This window comes from Histomonas meleagridis (genome assembly GCF_020186115.1).
Source record: "Histomonas meleagridis strain 2922-C6/04-10x chromosome Unknown contig_146, whole genome shotgun sequence".
Taxonomy (NCBI): Eukaryota; Parabasalia; order Tritrichomonadida; family Dientamoebidae; genus Histomonas; species Histomonas meleagridis.
The window spans coordinates 155,857-176,759 of record NW_027150775.1 but is presented as its reverse complement, the minus strand read 5'-3'; the positions used below and the strand labels follow the sequence as shown (position 1 = coordinate 176,759).

General features: G+C 32.1%; 6 protein-coding genes across 6 annotated transcripts; 3 read left to right on the top strand and 3 right to left on the bottom strand.

Annotated features, from left to right (window-relative positions):
* Window positions 1–3,343: 3,343 nt before the first annotated feature.
* GO595_001593 (viral A-type inclusion protein) lies at window positions 3,344–7,099 on the bottom strand (the record flags this gene model as incomplete). Its single annotated transcript, XM_067914408.1, has 1 exon — window positions 3,344–7,099. The coding sequence occupies one exon, from the start codon at window positions 7,097–7,099 to the stop codon at window positions 3,344–3,346; it is 3,756 nt and encodes a 1,251-aa protein (XP_067778169.1).
* A 1,336-nt stretch (window positions 7,100–8,435) lies between these two features.
* On the top strand, window positions 8,436–10,157 carry GO595_001592 (adhesin AP65-1 precursor; the record flags this gene model as incomplete). Its single annotated transcript, XM_067914407.1, has 1 exon — window positions 8,436–10,157. The coding sequence occupies one exon, from the start codon at window positions 8,436–8,438 to the stop codon at window positions 10,155–10,157; it is 1,722 nt and encodes a 573-aa protein (XP_067778168.1).
* A 773-nt stretch (window positions 10,158–10,930) lies between these two features.
* Window positions 10,931–12,340, bottom strand: GO595_001591 (AGC family protein kinase; the record flags this gene model as incomplete). Its single annotated transcript, XM_067914406.1, has 1 exon — window positions 10,931–12,340. One exon carries the CDS (start codon window positions 12,338–12,340, stop codon window positions 10,931–10,933), a length of 1,410 nt encoding a protein of 469 aa, XP_067778167.1.
* Window positions 12,341–13,472: 1,132 nt separating this feature from the next.
* GO595_001590 (Myb-like DNA-binding domain containing protein) lies at window positions 13,473–14,399 on the bottom strand (the record flags this gene model as incomplete). The annotated part of the gene is made up of 1 exon (XM_067914405.1): window positions 13,473–14,399. One exon carries the CDS (start codon window positions 14,397–14,399, stop codon window positions 13,473–13,475), a length of 927 nt encoding a protein of 308 aa, XP_067778166.1.
* Window positions 14,400–15,672: 1,273 nt separating this feature from the next.
* GO595_001589 (serine/threonine-protein phosphatase 6 regulatory ankyrin repeat subunit B-like) lies at window positions 15,673–17,982 on the top strand (the record flags this gene model as incomplete). Its single annotated transcript, XM_067914404.1, has 1 exon — window positions 15,673–17,982. The coding sequence occupies one exon, from the start codon at window positions 15,673–15,675 to the stop codon at window positions 17,980–17,982; it is 2,310 nt and encodes a 769-aa protein (XP_067778165.1).
* A 2,049-nt stretch (window positions 17,983–20,031) lies between these two features.
* Window positions 20,032–20,658, top strand: GO595_001588 (uncharacterized protein; the record flags this gene model as incomplete). Its single annotated transcript, XM_067914403.1, has 1 exon — window positions 20,032–20,658. One exon carries the CDS (start codon window positions 20,032–20,034, stop codon window positions 20,656–20,658), a length of 627 nt encoding a protein of 208 aa, XP_067778164.1.
* Between the last annotated feature and the right edge of the window lie 245 nt (window positions 20,659–20,903).

Here is a 20,903-nt window from a genome sequence, read left to right as displayed (position 1 = left end):
TTATTTAATTTATATTTCAACAATTTACAATTTAAAAACAATGTTTGGAATTTAATTAAATTATTTAAAACACCACTTATTATAGCAGTTTCAAATAGATATTTTGAAATGGTTAAGTTACTTCTTGCGCAAGAAGGAATTGACATTAATGCTATAGATATTTAATCATTATTTATAAAATTATTTACAAAATTTTAATATTTCCAAATAATATTTGGAAATTATTTAAATTATTTCAAACAGCACTTATGTATACAACTTATAATGGTCATATAGAAATATTTAAATTACTTCTTGAACAAGAAGGAATTGATATTAATGCTAAAGATATTTATTTGTTTTATTTAAAATTTATTTTAATAATTTCTTATTTCAAAATAATATTTGGAAATTATTTAAATTATTTAAAACAGCACTTATGAAAGCATCTGAAAATGGTTATACAGAAATAGTTCAATTACTTCTTGAACAAGAAGGAATTGCTATTAATACAGGTAATGTTTATATATTTTATTTAATGTTTCTTAAAATAATTTGATATTTTTCAATAATTTTTGGAAATTATTTAGATCATTTGATACAGCACTTATGTATGCATCTGTAAAAGGTCATATAGAAATATTTAAATTACTTCTTGAACAAGAAGGAATTGATATTAATGCTAAAAATATTTATTTTTTTTTATTTAATATTTGTTTTAATAATTTTATATTTCCAAATAATATTTGGAAATTATTTAAATTATATCAAACAGCACTTATGTATGCATCTGCAAATGGTCGTACAGAAATATTTAAATTACTTCTTGAACAAAAAATTATTGATATTAATGATAAAAATATTTATTTTTTTTATTTAATATTTATTTTAATAATTTTATATTTCAAAATAATATTTGGAAACTATTTAAATTATTTAAAACAGCACTTATGAAAGCATCTGAAAATGGTCATACAGAAATAGTTCAATTACTTCTTGAACAAGAAGGAATTGATATTAATGCTAAAAATAAAATTTATTTATTTTAATTTTTATTTATTTTAATAATTTGATATTACAAAATAATATTTGGAAATTATATAAATTATTTGAAACAGCACTTATTATGGCATCTGAAAATGGTCATACAGAAATAGTTAAATTACTTCTTGAACAAGAAGAAATTGATATTAATGCTAAAGATAAAATTTATTTATTTTAATTTTTATTTATTTTAATAATTTGATATTACAAAATAATATTTGAAAATTATTTAAAATATTTGAAACAGCACTTATGAAAGCATCTCAAAAAGGTCGTACAGAAATAGTTAAATTACTTCTTGAACAAGAAGAAATTGATATTAATGCTAAAAATAAAATTTATTTATTTTAATTTTTATTTATTTTAATAATTTGATATTACAAAATAATATTTGAAAATTATTTAAAATATTTGAAACAGCACTTATTTTAGCATCTTGGAAAGGTCGTACAGAAATAGTTAAATTACTTCTTGAACAAGAAGAAATTGATATTAATGCTAAAGATATTTATTTGTTTTATTTAAAATTTATTTTAATAATTTCTTATATCAAAATAATATTTGGAAATTATTTAAATTATTTAAAACAGCACTTATGAAAGCATCTGAAAATGGTCATACAGAAATAGTTCAATTACTTCTTGAACAAGAAGGAATTGATATTAATGCTAAAGATATTTATTTGTTTTATTTAATATTTATTTTAATAATTTCTTATTTCAAAATAATATTTGAAAATTATTTAAATTATTTAATACAGCACTTATTAGAGCATCCCAAAATGGTCATTTAGAAATAGTTGATTTATTAAATTCTCAAATCTAATAATTCTATAAATAATTTACACATAAATTCCTTTTATAAAAAGTTTACACATCTAAAAAATTAATTTTCTATCACAATTTGAATTAAATGCAAGAATAAATTATCTAAATGTTTTATTTTTTTGCAAAACTGTATGTCCTTCGTATCGTTCGCCGATGGACTCATTCTGAAGTTTATCAAAAACACATTTTTGGATTTTTATGAAGCGTGCGCTATTGGCAGAGATATAACTTGGCGATTTGCCATTGGAACCTGAAAAGAAGCAATCTCCAACATGTGGTCTGTTCATCCAGTGAAAGTAATTGCTGATCCTTCAGAGCCAGACGTATTATTATAAAATTGCCTGTGATGATATTGTACTAAGGCAAGTTTTTTATATCAGTCCAAACCAAATTAGGAGCATAAGTATTTTTGGTTATAACAAATTTCATTATTGGTACTGTGAACTCGAAACATACACAAGCAGTGTAAGCTTTGGCTCCACAATAAGTTATGTTTGCATAAGAAAAGTTTCTTTTAGTGATCCTGAAAATATTGCTCCAAATCTTTCAGCAAAACTCCCAGTTATCGAAGAGTACTAAAGAGAAAAAGGTTGTGAAAACTTGCGATAAAGAGATCCACCTTAGAGAGATGAATAGTTTGTGAAAATATAAATATGGATTGTTATGTTTCGGAAATTTGACAACAATTTCTACTTTTTGTTGCTTCTTCAATTTTTTGTAAATCAAAAATGTGAGAACAGTAGTAAATTAAATATCCTTCCTGTTTTATCTTTCCGATGAAAGAATTGTGTTATTTTAGAGGTACTCAAACTGGGAAAATAAACATATTCTGATGAATTTTTTGATTTTTATTAAGTCCTTATGATCACTTAAGTAAAAATTTGTTTTCAAATTGAGAAAAAAAAATATACAGATCAAAATGGAAATTTCGAAATCAATTTTTTCAAGATATATATTAGTTCAATCTTAAATATTTTTGATGTAAATTATATTTTATAAACGGTAGTTCTTGAAATCTAAGAATGATTTTTTTCATTCAATTTTCTTCATTTTATTATCGCTTTATTTTAAATCGTATCTAAAAAGTTATGTGAAGTTGTAGTAGTCTTTTTTTTCTAGCTATAATATTAAAATATAAATACATATGTGAGAGTCAATCCAAGCACGAACAGAAATCGGAACATCTGAATAAACACCAATTGCTTCTTTTACTGGTTTTGATCGTTTTAAATTGAAAAAGTAGCGCTATAAAATTTTTTAAAAGTTCAGTCACTGGAGTTTATTACTAAATTACAGTATGCACGTATGTTATTTTAAAGTGTAATTCCACAGGTTTTTCATGGCAGTGCATCATTGATATCTGCGAATGCATTAATTGACATTTACGAAACGTTTCGTAATTTGCAAATTTCCGAATAAAATTACTTAAGAAAAGCGAATTGTAAAAAATGTTTTCCCGTTTCTCCTCATAATAATAAAAAAGAATTTATTTATTAAAAAACATTGGAAATTTTGTTCTCGTTAACTTTTGTTGACTTTACAACAAAGTTACTTAAAAGTGGCGTTTGGTTATTACTTGTAAAAACAAATGCTTTTGTTGGTATATTTTTCCTTTTGATATCTTTTGTCTTTTCATTTAATTTGTCTGCTTCAAATTTGAATTTGGTTTGCATATGTCCGGAGATCTTTTGCATCCTTCGAACTGCTGTTACAACGCACATTAAACTAAAGATTCCAGGTTGTTCTTTTTCATTTGCTTTGACTTTATTTGCCCCCTTTAACAATAAAATTTTTTCTTGTTTTAATGCATTCAGATTTCGAATTAAGCGGCGGTTTCCGACGGTTGTTGAATAAACGGTCTCTTCAATTGCATCTCGAATTTCTTTTGTTGTCTTTACAGTGTATAATCCAAGAGAAATAAACGAATAAAGTCTCCTTGCCCATTCTTCCCAAAGAGTGTTAGTTTCTTGGTTTGATAATCGAATTGAATCTTTTTTCAAATCCTTACATTCTTCTTCAAGTCTTTTGATTTCTTTTTCTTGTGATGAAATTTGTTTCATTTTCTCTAAAACAGCTTGTGAAGGTTTAATTGTTTCGTTATTAATATTCAAAATTTGCTTAACTCTTATCATTTCTTTTTGTACTTGTTCACCAGCAGTTACAACGTTATTCAGCGTCAGAATCTTTTCTTTCACTCTTAAAATTAAAGATTCGACAGATTTGAAATTAATTGTTTGTGTGATATCGACCATTTCCTTAAACGTGTGGCATATCATTGACAAGAACTCGTGCATTTGGTTGTTGTATTCAGCTTTAAAGTCATCGATGACTTTCTGTGCTTCCCTTTCGATAGTGAATTTCCTCAACCGCATTTGCGATTCAAAAAGTGATTTCTTTTTGTTCAATTCGTCTTCACAATTCCGAAGTTTTGAGTTTGTTGTTTTCAATTCGATGTTCAAATCCGAAATTTCATTATTCAAAATTTCAATTTTCCTCTTCAAATCATCTTTTTCAATAATTATCTTTTCTTTTGATTTTGTTATTTCGTCGATTTGATTTTGATGCTTCTGTTTCAATTCATTCTTTTCAAAGTTATTCATTTCAATTAACTTTTTGATTTCAGCGTTCTTTTCTTTCAATTCCATTCGAATGTTTCTTTCAGATTTTTCGACTTTTTTCACTTTGATTTCTAAGTTTTCAACGATTCGTTCTAATTTTGTTGTGTTTCGGATGAATTCGTTTTTAGTTTTATTGAATTCTCTTTGAATTTCATTTTGTTCAATTTCTTTTTCTTTATAAATAATTTCTATTTTCTGATTAATTTCTTCTTTTTCCATTTGTATTTTGTTAATTTCTTCATCTTTACATCGAATTATTTCATCTTTTTCATTCATTTCATCTTTGATTTGTTGTATTTCTTTGTCCTTCTTCATCATTTCCTTTTGCGTCTTCTTCTTCAATTCTTTAATTTTATTGTTAATTCTAACGATTTTACTTTCGTCTTCTTTCTGCTTTTGATATTCTTCTTGAATCAGCAAAAACTTCGACTCTAACTCAGAGATATATTCGTCTGCATTCAGTTCTTCGATTTGATTAATTTGTTCAATACTTCGTAATATTGTCGTTAAGTTTTCTCCGGATTTTATCGAATTCCTTAAAATTGTTTTCACGTTTTTAAGTACTTTCTCCATATCTTCATATTTGCCTTGCATTATGTTCATGTTCGTAATCGCTTCGTTATATTTGTTATAAAATTGTTCTTCGGCTTCTTCTTTAATGGAATGGATGTCGTTCTTTAACGTTTTGATTTGCGTCGTTTGATATGTACATTGTCTTTGTGCTTCAACTGCAAATTTACGTAATATATCACATGCAGTAAGTGTTTGAAGAAATAGAACAAAAAGTTCTTTCGATTCTTCTGTTGTTGGGTTTTGATACTTTCGAATGTATTCATATAAATTAGTTGACATTTGTAATGGATCTTCTTTAGGTAATAATTGTTCAAAGATTGAATCATTTGGATGATTAATAAGTCCATTCGCATTTTCTGTGATGAAGTTTTCAATTCTTGAACATTGTGTAATTAAATTGGAATTTATTTCTTCAGTCGAATTTTGTGGAAATAGCCATGTTTGAATATCACTACTACCAATAATGTTTTCCATAAAATGAAGTTGTCCATATAATGCTTCTATAAGTTTTTCATTCAAATCTTTAACTTTTTGGATTTCGTCCGTATCGGTAACCGTAGTGACCGATGAGGAGACCGTTTGGAATACGTTTAATATCTTATCGGCTGTTGTAAAGTTGTCATTATTAATAATTTCATAAATTGAATTACGAAGTTCGGAAGTGAAATTGTTTGAAATTTGAAGAATTGAATCAAAGAGATCTGTATCACCTAAATCATGTTTTTTAGATTGAATGATGTCTTTTAATTGTTTGATAGCTATTTCATATTGGCTTTGATTTGTCTTTATCTTAAATTGCGATTCTTCAAGTTTGGTTTCAAGTTCTTGATTAAGTTTTAATAGTGTAAGAATATGTTTTTCAAACTCAGTGCGAATTGTCGTCTCTTTTTCGATTTCTTTTCGTTGCTTCTCAAGTTGTTGACTTAATTCTTCTAATGCATTATCGAATTTTTCTCTTTCATTTGTTGTTGTTTCTTTGTTTTCATATTCGAAATTTGCTATTTCTTGAATTTCATTAAGTTTTTGTTGGAGTGCTAAGTTTTCTTCTTTTATACTTTCATTTTCTCCTTGAACTCGTAATATTTTATTGTTTAATTTATCTAATTTGGTCTTATAGCGTTGTGTCTTTCGCTCTAATTCATTGTTCTTCTTCTTAAGAGAACGATTTTTGACTTTCATTTCTTCGATGAAAGCAATTTGCGCATCATCTTCAGAAATATTTTGATGCGTTACGGTTTGATTCATTTTTTCTTTCAATTCGACCTCAATTTGTATATTGTCGTTTTGCTCCTTTAGTTTTTCAATTTCGGTATCTTTACGTTCGATTTGTTGTTGGAGTTCTTCAACTTTGTTTTCAAGATGAAGATTTTTAGTTGATAAATTTTGAAGTTCTTCGCTTTTAGCTGAAAGAATTTCGTTTTGCCTGGAAATTGTTTCTTGATATTCAAAATCTGTTTTTTGTTGTGTTGGTCGTGTTTCAATTGGGAAATTAAATTCTTGTATAGGAGATGATGATAGCTTCTTTTGTTTTTTGATTTTCTTTTCAATGGCTGAAATTAGGTGGGATTCATCTATATCTTGGAGATTGAGAGATAATTGGTTTGAAATACGTGTGATTATAGAACTTGACTCATTTTTTATTGTTTCTTCGAGCTGTATAATTTTTTCTTTATACGTTTCCTCAATTTCTGAATTTGAATGTAATGAAATGCTAGAATCTTTTTCTGCTTTCAACTCTTTATTCTCCTCTTCTAGCTCTTTGATTTTATCTACATATTCAGATATAATTGATGTCTGATTTTGACGGAATAAAATTGTTATCGATGAAACTAAAAGAGTAAATAAATTAACGCCATTTCCGTTGGTTAATAGTTGGTTTCCATTTGACACAGCATCACTATTGATTTTATCAAGTAAAGCCTCAACTTTTTTATGTAAGTTAATTATTTGAGTTGTTTGAAGTGCTTTAACAGTAAAATCACCATCTTTTATGATGTCCATATAGGTTTCTGCTAGGTCTGCAAATTCTTGCGTTGATTCGAACTTCTCGAAATCCATTTAACCTTGGGAAAGCAAAATTATAAACGGTAATTTATCTATATGAAAAAGTCAAAATTTGTATATTTTACATTGACGATAGCCAAAAAAAGACATTGAATTGACCCAAATTGGACAAACCAAAAAAGCTAAACGGACACATCTTTAGTTGTTTCGTTAAGTTTGTTAAAGTTGTGCAACATGTTGTGTTCAATGCATTGTCCATAAAACTTCGATATTTTATTTCATTGTCATAAGTGCTTTTGAGATTTGTACAAATCATCTACAACCACGATAATAAACATGTATTTCATTAAATTAAGATTTCACAATTTTAGGTTACTTGCATTTTTTGTAATCAATAAAAAATTTGAAAATTTTGCTTGACTCAATTAAAAATATATTACCCAGTATTGGAAGATACGTGCTTATTCAAAGTGGGTACTTGCACTTTGTCACGTATTCCGAGATCTTTTGCTTCAATTTCATTTTTTTGATGTTTAAAAAAAAAAATTGTCACATTTAAAACTTTCAGCACGAAAAGATTACAACAAAATTAATTGCGTTTCAAAAAAAAATTGTGATTATGGGAAATGGAATTTTATTTGATATCTGAGCTTTCATAAAGCATTTCAGAGGCTTACCTAGCCTTGGCTCTCATTTGCCTCCTCTTTCTCTTAAGTCTCCGCATACGTTTCTTCAACCACTTTCCGCGCATCTTTCCAAAGGAAGGACCAAACCGTCAAATTGATCACAGGGGGGCCTCGTCTACGATGGCAAGTAAAAATTGAACAAAATTTAGCGTGTTTTAGAACGGAACTTCCAAATTTACATGAGCAAAAAAAAATTTCATATTAATAACAATGAAAAGGAAAAAGCTCTTTTCATTTCAAATGAATTAATGATGTTTTTCATATCTTAAGGAATTTTTATCCTTCAAAAATATTTCTCCAATCACCTAAATGTGACATGTCAAGTTCACAAAATTGAATTAAAAATTGACACCCAAATTAAAAATATTTAACCACCTCGTTCTGAAAAAGTAGGAGATGTTATAAACATATGACGTATAACCGTTAATATGACTGTAAACAAACCTATTCAATTTTTAGGTTAACACATTTCATCTCCATTAAAAACATACTTTTTATATAAATTATCAAGTTTCTTTTGAACAAATATTCTCATTATCGACTATTTTCTCAGGAAATAATATGAAAAATATAATATTTAGTGGAAAATTCGCAGTTTACTTCTTACCTGTTTTGGTTCAAACGACCGGCCAAGACCTCAGAATTTGACTGCATTGAAAACCCTCTTTTTGAATGCGGTGATGACACTCACGTCACTTTGATTAATGTCTCTTGTTTCAGCAACAAGTAGCAACTCATTCGCTCGTGGATTTGCCCTTTGCAAGGCAGCACTCCCATACAGAAAGATTGGTATCGATCTTTTACATGATAGTCAACTTAGCCATGGTACCGGATTTACACGTGAAGAACGTGACCGCTTCCACCTTCGTGGTTTACTTCCACACAAGGTCTTCACAGTTGACGAACAAGCCCAACGTATCCGCAAGCAATTCGAACTCCTCCCAACACCACTCTTAAAGTACATCTTCCTTGCAAACGAACGTGAAAAGAACGAACACACATTCTGGCGTTTCCTTTACACATACCCAGCAGAACTTACAATGCCAGTTCTTTATACACCAACAGTCGGTGAAGTTTGCACAAAATGGGCACTTCACAGACAATCATACCGTGGTATATACATCACACCAGAAGATTCTGGCCACATCAAAGAAATCCTCCGCAATTATCCATCACAAGATATCCGTTGCATCGTCGTTACTGATGGTGGCCGTATCCTTGGTCTCGGTGATCTCGGTGCTTCTGGCCTTGGTATCCCAGTTGGTAAGCTTATGCTTTACACCCTCTGCGGCCAAGTTAATCCGTACTACACATTACCAATCCAACTTGATGTTGGTACAGATCGTAAGGAAATCCTCAACGATCCACTCTACGAAGGTTGGAGACACCCACGTCTTAGGGGCGATGAACATCTCAAATTCGTATCCGAATTTGTCGAAGCCGTCAAAGAAGTTTATGGCGCAACATGCCTCATCCAATGGGAAGACTTCGAAATGGAAACTGCTTTCCGTCTTCTTGACCATTTCCGCTGGAGGTGCAATTGCTTCAACGATGATATCGAAGGTACAGCCGCAGTTACAGCTGCAGCTGTTGCTTGCGCACCACGTATCAAGGGCGTCAAGCCACTTTGGGAACAAAAGATCATATTCATCGGCGCCGGATCAGCAGCTACAGGTATTGCTAACCTCATAGTTGACATGGCCCAATCCCAATCCAAGCTCCCACGTGAACAACTCCTCAAGAACATCATCATGTTCGATTCCAAAGGTATGGTCACCGCAGATCGCAAAGATCTCTATCCATTCAACAAGCCATTCCAACACAAGATGCACCGTTACGAGTCCGTCCTCGAAGCATGCCAGAAGTGGGGCGCTACAGGCATCATTGGTGTTTCTGGTTGCCCAGGACTTATCACCAAGGAAATTGTTGAACAACTTTGCAAGAACACAGAACGCCCAATTGTCTTCGCTCTTTCCAACCCAACAATCAAGGCCGAATGCACAGCCGAGCAAGCTTACAAGTGGTCCAACGAAAAGGCACTCTTCTGCTCTGGCTCACCATTCCCAGACTACGTCGCTAAGAGCGGAAAGACACTCGTCCCATCACAAGCTAACAACTCTTGGATCTTCCCAGCAGTCGGTTTCGCACTCGTCGCTACAAGAGCACGCCACTGCCCATCAAAGGTATTCGAAGTCGCCGCTTTGTCACTCGCTAAGTTAACAACTAAAGAGGACCTCGAAAGAAGCGCCTTGTTGCCACCAATGAACCTCATTAGAGAAAAGGCTAGGGATATCGCTTTGGACGTTGCCAAGTACCTCTATGATAACGAATTAGCTACCGAACCAATTCCTCCTCATATGACTCTTGCAGAATTCCTCGAAAGCCAACGTTTCAACCCATCTGGTGAATATGAACACGTTTACTAAATAAAACAAGAGATGAAATAAATGGTAAATTGATTTAATTATTTTTGATGTTTTTGCATCAGTTGTAAATAACTGAAAAAGTAATTTGAATCGAAAATTTCAATCAGTTTTTGAGTGCAAATGCGATGACTTTCCACTCATTTTTGCTATCGTTAAGTGAAGCTGCTGGTGGCATTTTTTTAATAATTTGTGCCGCTTTGACTACATATTGGTAATCCAAATGCTTTTATTCATTACTTAAAGTGAGGGTTAGGAGTGTACTATGATATATTTTATAGATATTATATTAATTGTTGTGATATACCTTTTATTATATAAAAAAAATTAATAACAATGGCATCTCAATAGTGGTCATTGATTATATTTCGAAAATTTTAACTAATTTCGTGTGAGGCATTTTTTTTGTTTCAATATTTTTTTGTGAGCTTGTTTTGACTAACTTTTGAATACATATTTTGTCAATAACCAACAGAAATTTTGTGTTTCACTTCATTTCTTTAAATGCCTTACCCTGCTCCTACTTCTCCATCTGGCGCCCCTTACCCACCTCCCCCATCCGGCGGCTCATACCCACCTCCTCCATCCGGTGGTTCATACCCACCTCCTCGCTAAGGTTTACGTTCTACAGGTTCGCAATGAATAAAAAATTGAACATCTAATTCAAATATTTTATATTAACAAAACATCCAAATCTTTCAATGATTGTTTCACTTTCCAATTTTTTCATTAAATTATATAAAATTTTTAAAATAATACAAATTTATCGAATCAGATTAACATTTACTATTTTCGCTTATTTTTTTATTCAGATCGAACAGAGTGTAATAATTAATCACATTCCACTGTTGGACCTGTTTGTTCAGAATCAAAAACGATTCATCCGTTAAACGGTCGGCAGTTCCCACAAGCGAATGTCTCGCTTGGCGGAAGTACACAGGGTCAGCTCCGTTTTCCAGTGACGGCTGAAATGGCGGCTCATCGTTTGAAGCTGCCACGTTGTTAAAGAAAGGGTGACTAAGTACCTCATTAATTCCAAATCTTTTCTTTGGATCAGTGTTAAGAAGCCCGGCAACCAAATCTTTAAGTTCATCTGATGCATCTACTGTCCATGTGAACTCTCCTTTCACTACATCTTCAAATACTTCTGCTGGATTATCTCCACAAAAAGGAGGAACGCCTTCTACAAGCTCATACATAACAGCGCCAAAAGACCACCAATCTGCTTCTTTCCCGAAGCTCTGCCCAAGCAAAATTTCGGGCGCTAAATATTCCGGGGTGCCCGGAGCGGTTTTGGCGGTTGGTGTATCGTCCACATCAATCATTTGACTTGAAGTCAGTGACGAGAACAAGTCAGACTCATTAGATAACGCTCTGTCTATGATGTCTACTTTGCTGAGACCGAAGTCTGTTAATTTGATATGTCCGTCAGCACTAATTAATAGATTATCTGGTTTGATATCACAATGAACTATACCTCTTTCATGAAGATGCTTAAGAGCTTTAACAATCTCTAGTCCATAAAATCTTGCAGTATCTTCATCAAGTGATCCAAGTTCTTGTAAAAGTGCAAACAAATCTCCACCTGGACTATATTCCATTACAAGGAATAATGAGTTTCCGCTTTGAAATGTGAAATAAAGTGGTACAACATAATTACTCATAGCCCTAGTCATCGCTTCTCTTTCACTAAGGATTCGATGCATTCCATCTTTCGTATTCAATTCTTCTTTTGGTATAATCTTCATCGCAAAGATGTCGCCCGTCTTCTTGCGTTGGACGAGATGGACTCGACCAAACGCACCGCGGGCTAACGGTCTGAGCTCTGTAAAATCTGGAACGCCGAGTGAAATCATCGGTGGCACTTTTTCATCGGTCGGGGACGTTAAGGTGGATTTTGCCTTTTCCCAAAGTGTTATGACATTTGAGACGTGTTCCATGTGTTCTTTGATGAGGTATGTGAGTTCCTTCATTTCAGGTGTGGATTCTGTTATTTGAAGAATTTGTTCTGAGAGAGATCGATAATCATTTGGTGATGCATATGAGCTAGAAAGTTTGCGAATAAGCACTTCTAGTGATGGGGTTTTTGTAAGCTTGTGTGACATGGTAATGAGTTTTCGACTAAGATGTTCAATTCGAACACGTTCAACTTGGGCATCTCGACATGATTCCGAGTGCTCAATCATCTTCCCTGGTTGAACAATATGTTCGCACATACGACAGATATTAGTTTGAACAGATTTTGGTTCAGAACTATGATCAAAAAATGACTGATATTGAAATGGATTGAAGTATGAACTGTGGCGCCTAGATTTTAAACTTTTAATGATGTAGTTGGTTTCAATTTTGGTAAAATCTTGTAAATTTGTTGCTCTATTGAGTTTGGAAACGTAATATAAAAGAGAATAGAGCTGGTCTTTTTCTTCTGGAGAACGAGCAATTTCTTCTTTGATTTTTTTCGCTATTATTGGTATTTCATCATTCAATGATTGAACCGGAATTCGTTCAATTTGATGGAAAAAATTGATAGTAGAATTACTTTGTTTGTTTCCTTCAAACACAATTTTGATACGATCAATAACCTTTTCCTTAACTTCTTGGAGAATGTTAAAAACTTCTAATTTGCCAACTTGTTGCCTGGGAGACACAAACGATTCACTTGAATTAGACCTAAAGCCCTGCAATGGGATTGAGTTTTTTCTAATTTTACAAGGTGGTGTCCCATTTTCCATTTGGTTGTGTTCCAAGCCAGCAACCCACGCTAAAATAAAGTACTCAAAAAAATTTATTCCATAGATAATTGAAAAATTCAGGGAACTAATTTGAATATAATTGAAAGGAATAATTCTACAACCAATCGGCTGGAGCATGTCCCATAACGTTCAATTCTATATCGTGGCTTTAAATTTGAGATTGTCCTATCTACATTGTACATAGTCAAGTTTAGTCCTGTGTCTAATGGTGGCCATGAATAATTTATGTTCGAATAAATTCAAATATTTCCGATTTTTAATTAGATTGGTTAAACATCACAAAAAGAATTTTGTTATTGCATTAAATTTTATACCTTTAACAAACAATTAATTTTACTATTAAGATTTATTTTTATAATCAATATTTTTTTTTCTCGAAAAACTTTTCCTAAAAAGATCTGCTAAATGCAATATATATATATATCACCTATTGACATCATAATATCAGATACTGTTTCCGATATACATATGCTTAAGTTCTTGTTCTGATGCATTTTTTATCTCCTTTGTTAAAGATATTTAAACATTTAAACACATGAAGCCAAAAATTCTTTATTACATTATGTTAAAATACATCACCAAATTCCTCATCCCAAGAAAAATTCTGGTCAAATTCCTTTGCAAACGCATCTAAAAATGCGTTATTTTCTGTATCATAAGCATCCGCTTTGTCCGCCACAGGATTTGCTTCAACCGGCGGCTCAGGTGAAGCCGCAGACGAAAAATTCTGTTTTGGTATGTTTACACCTTGCAGCACCGGCTGATTGAGCACAGGCACTGAAATAGATGTAACTAATTGATTTGGCGGGACCGGAGGCATTGGAGGGGGACAGCATCCCGGTGGCTGCGGGGTGTTTCCTAAATCAACCAATGGACATGAAGGCTTATCGTTCACCAAATAAGATAAATCTTCCTTGATTTGACCATCTTTTTGCATTTGTAAGAAATGATAACGACACTGTACATCACTTCGATTTCCCATGTAAGCTGCAATGAATGACCATGGCTTATTTTGACATACTTTAATTAGATGAATTAATTTGGCTTCTTCTTCTGGTGACCATTCGTTCTTGGAAATTTTTGGGTCAAGACTTCGATACCAACGCTGAGCACATTGAGCTCTTGTTCGACCATTACCTACAAATTTTGCAATTGTTACCCAGTTATCAGTACCGAATTTATGTATGGCTGCAAGAAGGCGAGTGTCTTCTATGTTAGACCATGGTTTTGTCTTTTTTCGTTGGGATGAATTTGCTTGAACTGGTAATGGTGTATCTGGTGTGTTTAGTATAGCTACTATTCGATCTAGTGGCTGAGTTGTTCCAATATATTTTATAAGAAGTTTGGCGACTTCATTTTTATCACATAAATTATTAAAAAATAGGTGGAAGGCGTTCATTATTTCTTGCTTTGCTTTTATATCGCTAAAACCAAAAGAAGCTTGGTTTAGATAAAGCATTGCAAAATCCAGAAGAGGCGATATATGTGTCATAAAGTTGATGAGGATTTTTAGGTTTGTTCGAACAAAGTGGCTCTGAAATTTGAATAAGCAAAATTCGCAATTCTGAAATGAAACCGTTCGTAAAACTGTTATCAGAACGTTTGCTCTTTCTGGGTTTATCAATTTTGGGATTCTCGATCCTTAATCATTTACCATCAAAATATGTACTGAGTGTCAGGATTTACCTCGTGTATTTTATTACAAATAAATGAGAAAAATGGTAAATTTATTGAAATGCATATTTAATGGCAAATAGAATGATTCATCTTGCATCTTCTCAGGCCAAAAAATTGAAAAGTAAGTCCTTTAATAATTAGAAATATAATATATGTCAAAATAAATATTTGATGATTTCGAATATTTCGCATGAATTATATGTATTCACTGATAACGACACATGTAAACACAAAAATAAGAAATGTAGTATCTCCATAAAAACATCATTCAATCGAATGCAGATAATGTAACATTGAAAGCAACGTGAACCATTTTAGAATGTTATCTTGTTGGTGAGATTTGCATTTGTTCTCTTATATTTATTGATCAATTGTTAGAATGATATCATTTTTTCAAAGCAGTCTAAAATACTACGATTAAAACAAACTCAATATCGCCAAATACAACATATAAAGTAAAGAAATTTGTGTTGAACTTAGAAAAATATAACATTTCATACAAATGTTGTAACTAGCTGAATCAATTACAACGCAATTTTTGATCAAATGTTTGTGTGTCGATTTTAATGTGTATAGTACCGATATGATAAATCTAAATTTTTTCCGGTCGGTGCTGATTAATCTTCTCATTCGTTGTACGATATAATCAAAGCCAATTCCGGTTAAACTAAAGTTGACTTACTAAGTCAAGTAAGCAATTTCACATTGATATAGCTACGAGTTAACGAAGCTATCATTCGAAAGATGTCTTTTCCGGAAAAAATCGAATCAGAATAAAACAGCATAACTTATTCTAAAAAAGCCTCATATTGTATCGCATAAAAAACAATTTCATCGAAACATTGATGTAGCACGAATTTCAATTAGAAGCATGTCTTAAGATCTAGAAAAGACTTTCAAACAACCAAATGAATCTACTCTCATAGGTGAACATATTTCTTAACCCCCTCTCAAGTGAAGTGATTTTTACATGTGCTCTCAATTTTGAAAATGGAGAAATTTTTGTTTGTATTCAAATGGCACATCACAACCGGCACCATTGTTAGCAAAAAGTTTGACTTTTTGTGTGGTCTTTTTGACATTTTAGAATGGAAACAGAAAGGCTTTTCGAAGGTCTTCTTCTCGGATCTCAAATTCAAAGCGAGGAAATTCTAAAGGCCCTTGACAAAAAGTTGAAAGGGATCCTTTCTGTAGAGAACACTAATCGCAATTTATTTGTGAAGTTTGAAGAAATTAAAGAATGCATTGTTTCCCTTGCACGCATGTGCTATAAATCTTATGCCTTAGTATCAGAAAATCAAAATATCTCGTCTGAGCGTTTTCCTCCCATATATTCAAAACCTTTGGATTATGTTGATAATATTTTCAGTGCAGCTCAAAAAGGAAATATCCGTAGTGTTCAATATAATATTGAAAGACGTGGCTTTGATCCGGACGCATTAGATTCCAAGAGTGGGAACACTCTTTTACACATAGCAGTTTCCAACGGAGATCTTTTACTTGTACAATATCTTATCGAAAAGGGATGTGCAGATCCAACAGTTAAAAACCGTGGCGGTCGAACCCCTCTCAATGTTGCATTCGAAGAAAAAAAAGGACTTATTTTCCGATATCTCTGCACAGCAAACAAGTCTGTCATGGGCACGCCCGCGAATTTTGTACATCAAATCCATCTCGCAGCTCAAACAGGAAATCTTGAAAGTGTCAAATTCCTCGTTGAAAAAGCTGATGTTGATGCCAAAGAAAAGAATCAGCTTGGGACCACTCCTCTTCATCTTGCAGCACAATATGGCCAACTTCCAGTTGTTCAATATCTGATTGAAGATTGCGGCATTGACCCTGAAATCAGAGATAAAAATGGTAACACGCCACTACAAGTTGCGTGTATCCACGACCAACTTGAAGTTGTTAAATATCTTATTGAAACTATCGGATTATCCAAATTTGACGAAAAGGCCCCGATAACATATGCGTGGGAAAACAACAGTCGAAAAGTTGTCCTTTATTTTTTGAATCAGATTACCCCAATTGAGGATACACTGCCAGATCTTATAAATTTAAATCAACAAAAAATAACAATACTTCATTGGGCAGCGCGTAAAGGATATCTTCCAATTGTTAAATATCTTGTTGAGAAAGCAAAAGTTGATCCACTTAAAACGAACAAAAATGGCGAAAACTCTCTTTTCTATTCCTCAGTACCTCATAACGAAGAAGTAATGAATTATCTTGCGAATGTTCTTAAAGTTTCATTACCGCCAGAAGACTTTCAATCGAACTTATTCGAAGCAGTCAAAAATGGGCATTTACCGAGTGTTAAATATATCATTGAGAACAGTAAAGTTTCGATCGATGAAACTAATGATAAAGGCGAAACATTATTAACAACTGCAATTAATAGTGGACATCTTCCAATTGTACAATATCTAATCGAAAATGCGGACGCTTCCATCAAAACTATAAATCATGAAACTGGAGAAACGCCATTTATATTAGCAGTAACGATTGGAGATCTTCCAATGATCCAATACTTCGTTGAGCGACTAAAAGTTGATATCAATGAAGCTAATGAACTAACTGGAGACACAGCGTTTTATACAGCGCTTAAATCAAAGAGACAAAACGTCATCGAATATCTCTGCAAAGTTCGTCATGTTAAACTACCGCCAGCGGACTTCGAGACAGACATCTTTAAAGCACTTGAAAAGAATGACTTAAATAGTGTTCGATATCTTATTGAAGTTGTTCGAATTCCGCCCACCATTAAGAACGAAGACGAAGTCGGCCTTTTAAAACTTGCTTCGAAATGTTCATTAAGAGAATTACGATTATATATACTGAAAATAACAACGCCGAAATTCGTAAATAACCCGCCGTATCCGAATGCGTTTGAACCTGATCTCTTTACTGCGGCGGAACATGGGAACATTTCAAGTCTACAATATTTAGTTGAAGTCAAAAAGGTGGATCTGAATAAAGTGCATGCGAAGAATCATAACATATATATTAACATGGCGGTGATTAATGGACATCTTCTAGTGTTACAATATCTAATCGATAGATGCCACGTAAATGTAAATATATGTAATAGAAGTGGAGATACACCTCTTCACTTCGCTTGTAAGATGAACCACATTTTGATAATCGATTATTTGGTAAGTAAGGAGGAAATCGATATAAATATTGCGGATAAAAATGGTGACACACCTTTGCATTGGGCTACAAAATATGGTTCTGTGGAAGCAGTGAAGATTTTGGTACAAAATTACGTAATTAAACAGCCGGTGAATAACGAAGATAAAACGCCGCTCGATGTAGTGTGCCAGGAATATCAGGGAGACAACGCGGAAGGCGCAAAAGAAGAAATTACAAAGTTACTAAGTCAAAATTACGCTTAATAAACCTATAGTTTGATTGCATTTGTGAAAAAAATTAAAATGATCTCAAAGATGAAATTCTGATGGAAATAAAACATTGCACAAATATGAAATTCTGTTGGAAATTAAACACTGCACAAATATGAAATTCTGTTGGAAATTAAACACTGCACAAATATGAAATTCTGATGGAAATAAAACACTGCACAAATATGAAATTCTGTTGGAAATAAAACACTGCACAAATATGAAATTCTGTTGGAAATAAAACACTGCACAAATATGAAATTCTGATGGAAATAAAACACTGCACAAATATGAAATTCTGTTGGAAATAAAACACTGCACAAATATGAAATTCTGTTGGAAATAAAACACTGCACAAATATGAAATTCTGTTGGAAATAAAACACTGCACAAATATGAAATTCTGTTGGAAATAAAACACTGCACAAATATGAAATTCTGTTGGAAATAAAACACTGCACAAATATGAAATTCTGTTGGAAATAAAACACTGCACAAATATGAAATTCTGTTGGAAATAAAACACTGCACAAATATGAAATTCTGTTGGAAATAAAACACTGCACAAATATGAAATTCTGTTGGAAATAAAACACTGCACAAATATGAAATTCTGTTGGAAATAAAACACTGCACAAATATGAAATTCTGTTGGAAATAAAACACTGCACAAATATGAAATTCTGTTGGAAATAAAACACTGCACAAATATGAAATTCTGTTGGAAATAAAACACTGCACAAATATGAAATTCTGTTGGAAATAAAACACTGCACAAATATGAAATTCTGTTGGAAATAAAACACTGCACAAATATGAAATTCTGTTGGAAATAAAACACTGCACAAATATGAAATTCTGTTGGAAATAAAACACTGCACAAATATGAAATTCTGTTGGAAATAAAACACTGCACAAATATGAAATTCTGTTGGAAATAAAACACTGCACAAATATGAAATTCTGTTGGAAATAAAACACTGCACAAATATGAAATTCTGTTGGAAATAAAACACTGCACAAATATGAAATTCTGTTGGAAATAAAACACTGCACAAATATGAAATTCTGTTGGAAATAAAACACTGCACAAATATGAAATTCTGTTGGAAATAAAACACTGCACAAATATGAAATTCTGTTGGAAATAAAACACTGCACAAATATGAAATTCTGTTGGAAATAAAACACTGCACAAATATGAAATTCTGTTGGAAATAAAACACTGCACAAATATGAAATTCTGTTGGAAATAAAAACACTGCACAAATATGAAATTCTGTTGGAAATAAAACACTGCACAAATATGAAATTCTGTTGGAAATAAAACACTGCACAAATATGAAATTCTGTTGGAAATAAAACACTGCACAAATATGAAATTCTGTTGGAAATAAAACACTGCACAAATATGAAATTCTGTTGGAAATAAAACACTGCACAAATATGAAATTCTGTTGGAAATAAAACACTGCACAAATATGAAATTCTGATGGAAATAAAACACTGCACAAATATGAAATTCTGTTGGAAATAAAACACTGCACAAATATGAAATTCTGTTGGAAATAAAACACTGCACAAATATGAAATTCTGTTGGAAATAAAACACTGCACAAATATGAAATTCTGTTGGAAATAAAACACTGCACAAATATGAAATTCTGTTGGAAATAAAAACACTGCACAAATATGAAATTCTGTTGGAAATAAAACACTGCACAAATATGAAATTCTGCTAACAAAGCAAAATCAAAAAAAAAAAAAAATATTATTTATGGGAATTTGAAAATATTACATAAAATGACAAATTCAAGACAAAAAATGGATGATCAAATCTATGATCATTTTTTTTTCTGTGGAAGACAGTTGCATGTGTATAATCAAAATGTTGTTTGTGATGCATAGGCGGTTAAGTACGTTAATGATTTACTGAGAGGCCGTTTACAATGACCGGTTTTAACGGGTTCTAGAAATCAGACACCGAAAACTTCGGGACACCCCAAATTAATTGTGTAAACTATTAAAAAACCAAATTAGAACATGTTTTTTGTACTGGCTTGCATAGCATTTTGTGCAGATCCTTGCACAACCGAAGAATGCAACAGAAATTCTCTTGCTACAGACGGAATTGAAAGAGGAAATCGTATTAAGGTAACATGTCAAATTTCAGATCTGAATGGTACTTTTAACTTATATTCTCGTTGGTACCCAGCTGCTGATGAGCTCTCTCTCCTCGAAATCCCAGATCCAAATTGTACAATCAGAAACCTTACAGAAAATGCTACGATTACACTTATAACAGAAAGTTCAAGATCAATACCTCATGTTCTTAGAAAAGGAGATTTTTCTGTTGAATACTTAAGCGCCCTTATTCACTTGGACAATGGAAACATGACTGGAATCGGATGGGATACTTCTTTTGATTCTAATTCTTGTAAAGATCGAAGAGTAGAAAATGACGACACATGTTACTTTAGCAATCCTGCCACTGCCGCGTGCAGTGGGAATAGCTACAAAATTTTCTTAGGATTTTATGGGTCAGATTCAAAAGGCTTACCACTAACATCTGCTGAATCAATGCCATCTACATTTTTGAAATTTGGTGTAGGTGGTGTGATTGATGATGCGGCCGATTTTGTCAAAGATGTAATTAATTGGTTCAAATAAAAGCGCTTTCAGTTTTTAACGTTTTTTGGTTGTTTACACTTTTGTATAAACTTTTGAATTGTCCATCTTAAGAAGAAACTTTGTTTAATAAGATAAATAAAAAACAATTATTTGTTAAAAACTTATCATAAATATCAAATATAAACTTAATTATTTATATGTTTGTCTCAATATTCTTTGCTATTGTTAAAAAAAAAAGAATTGATCTTAAAGTATATGTTGATCACATAAAAACTGATGGACAT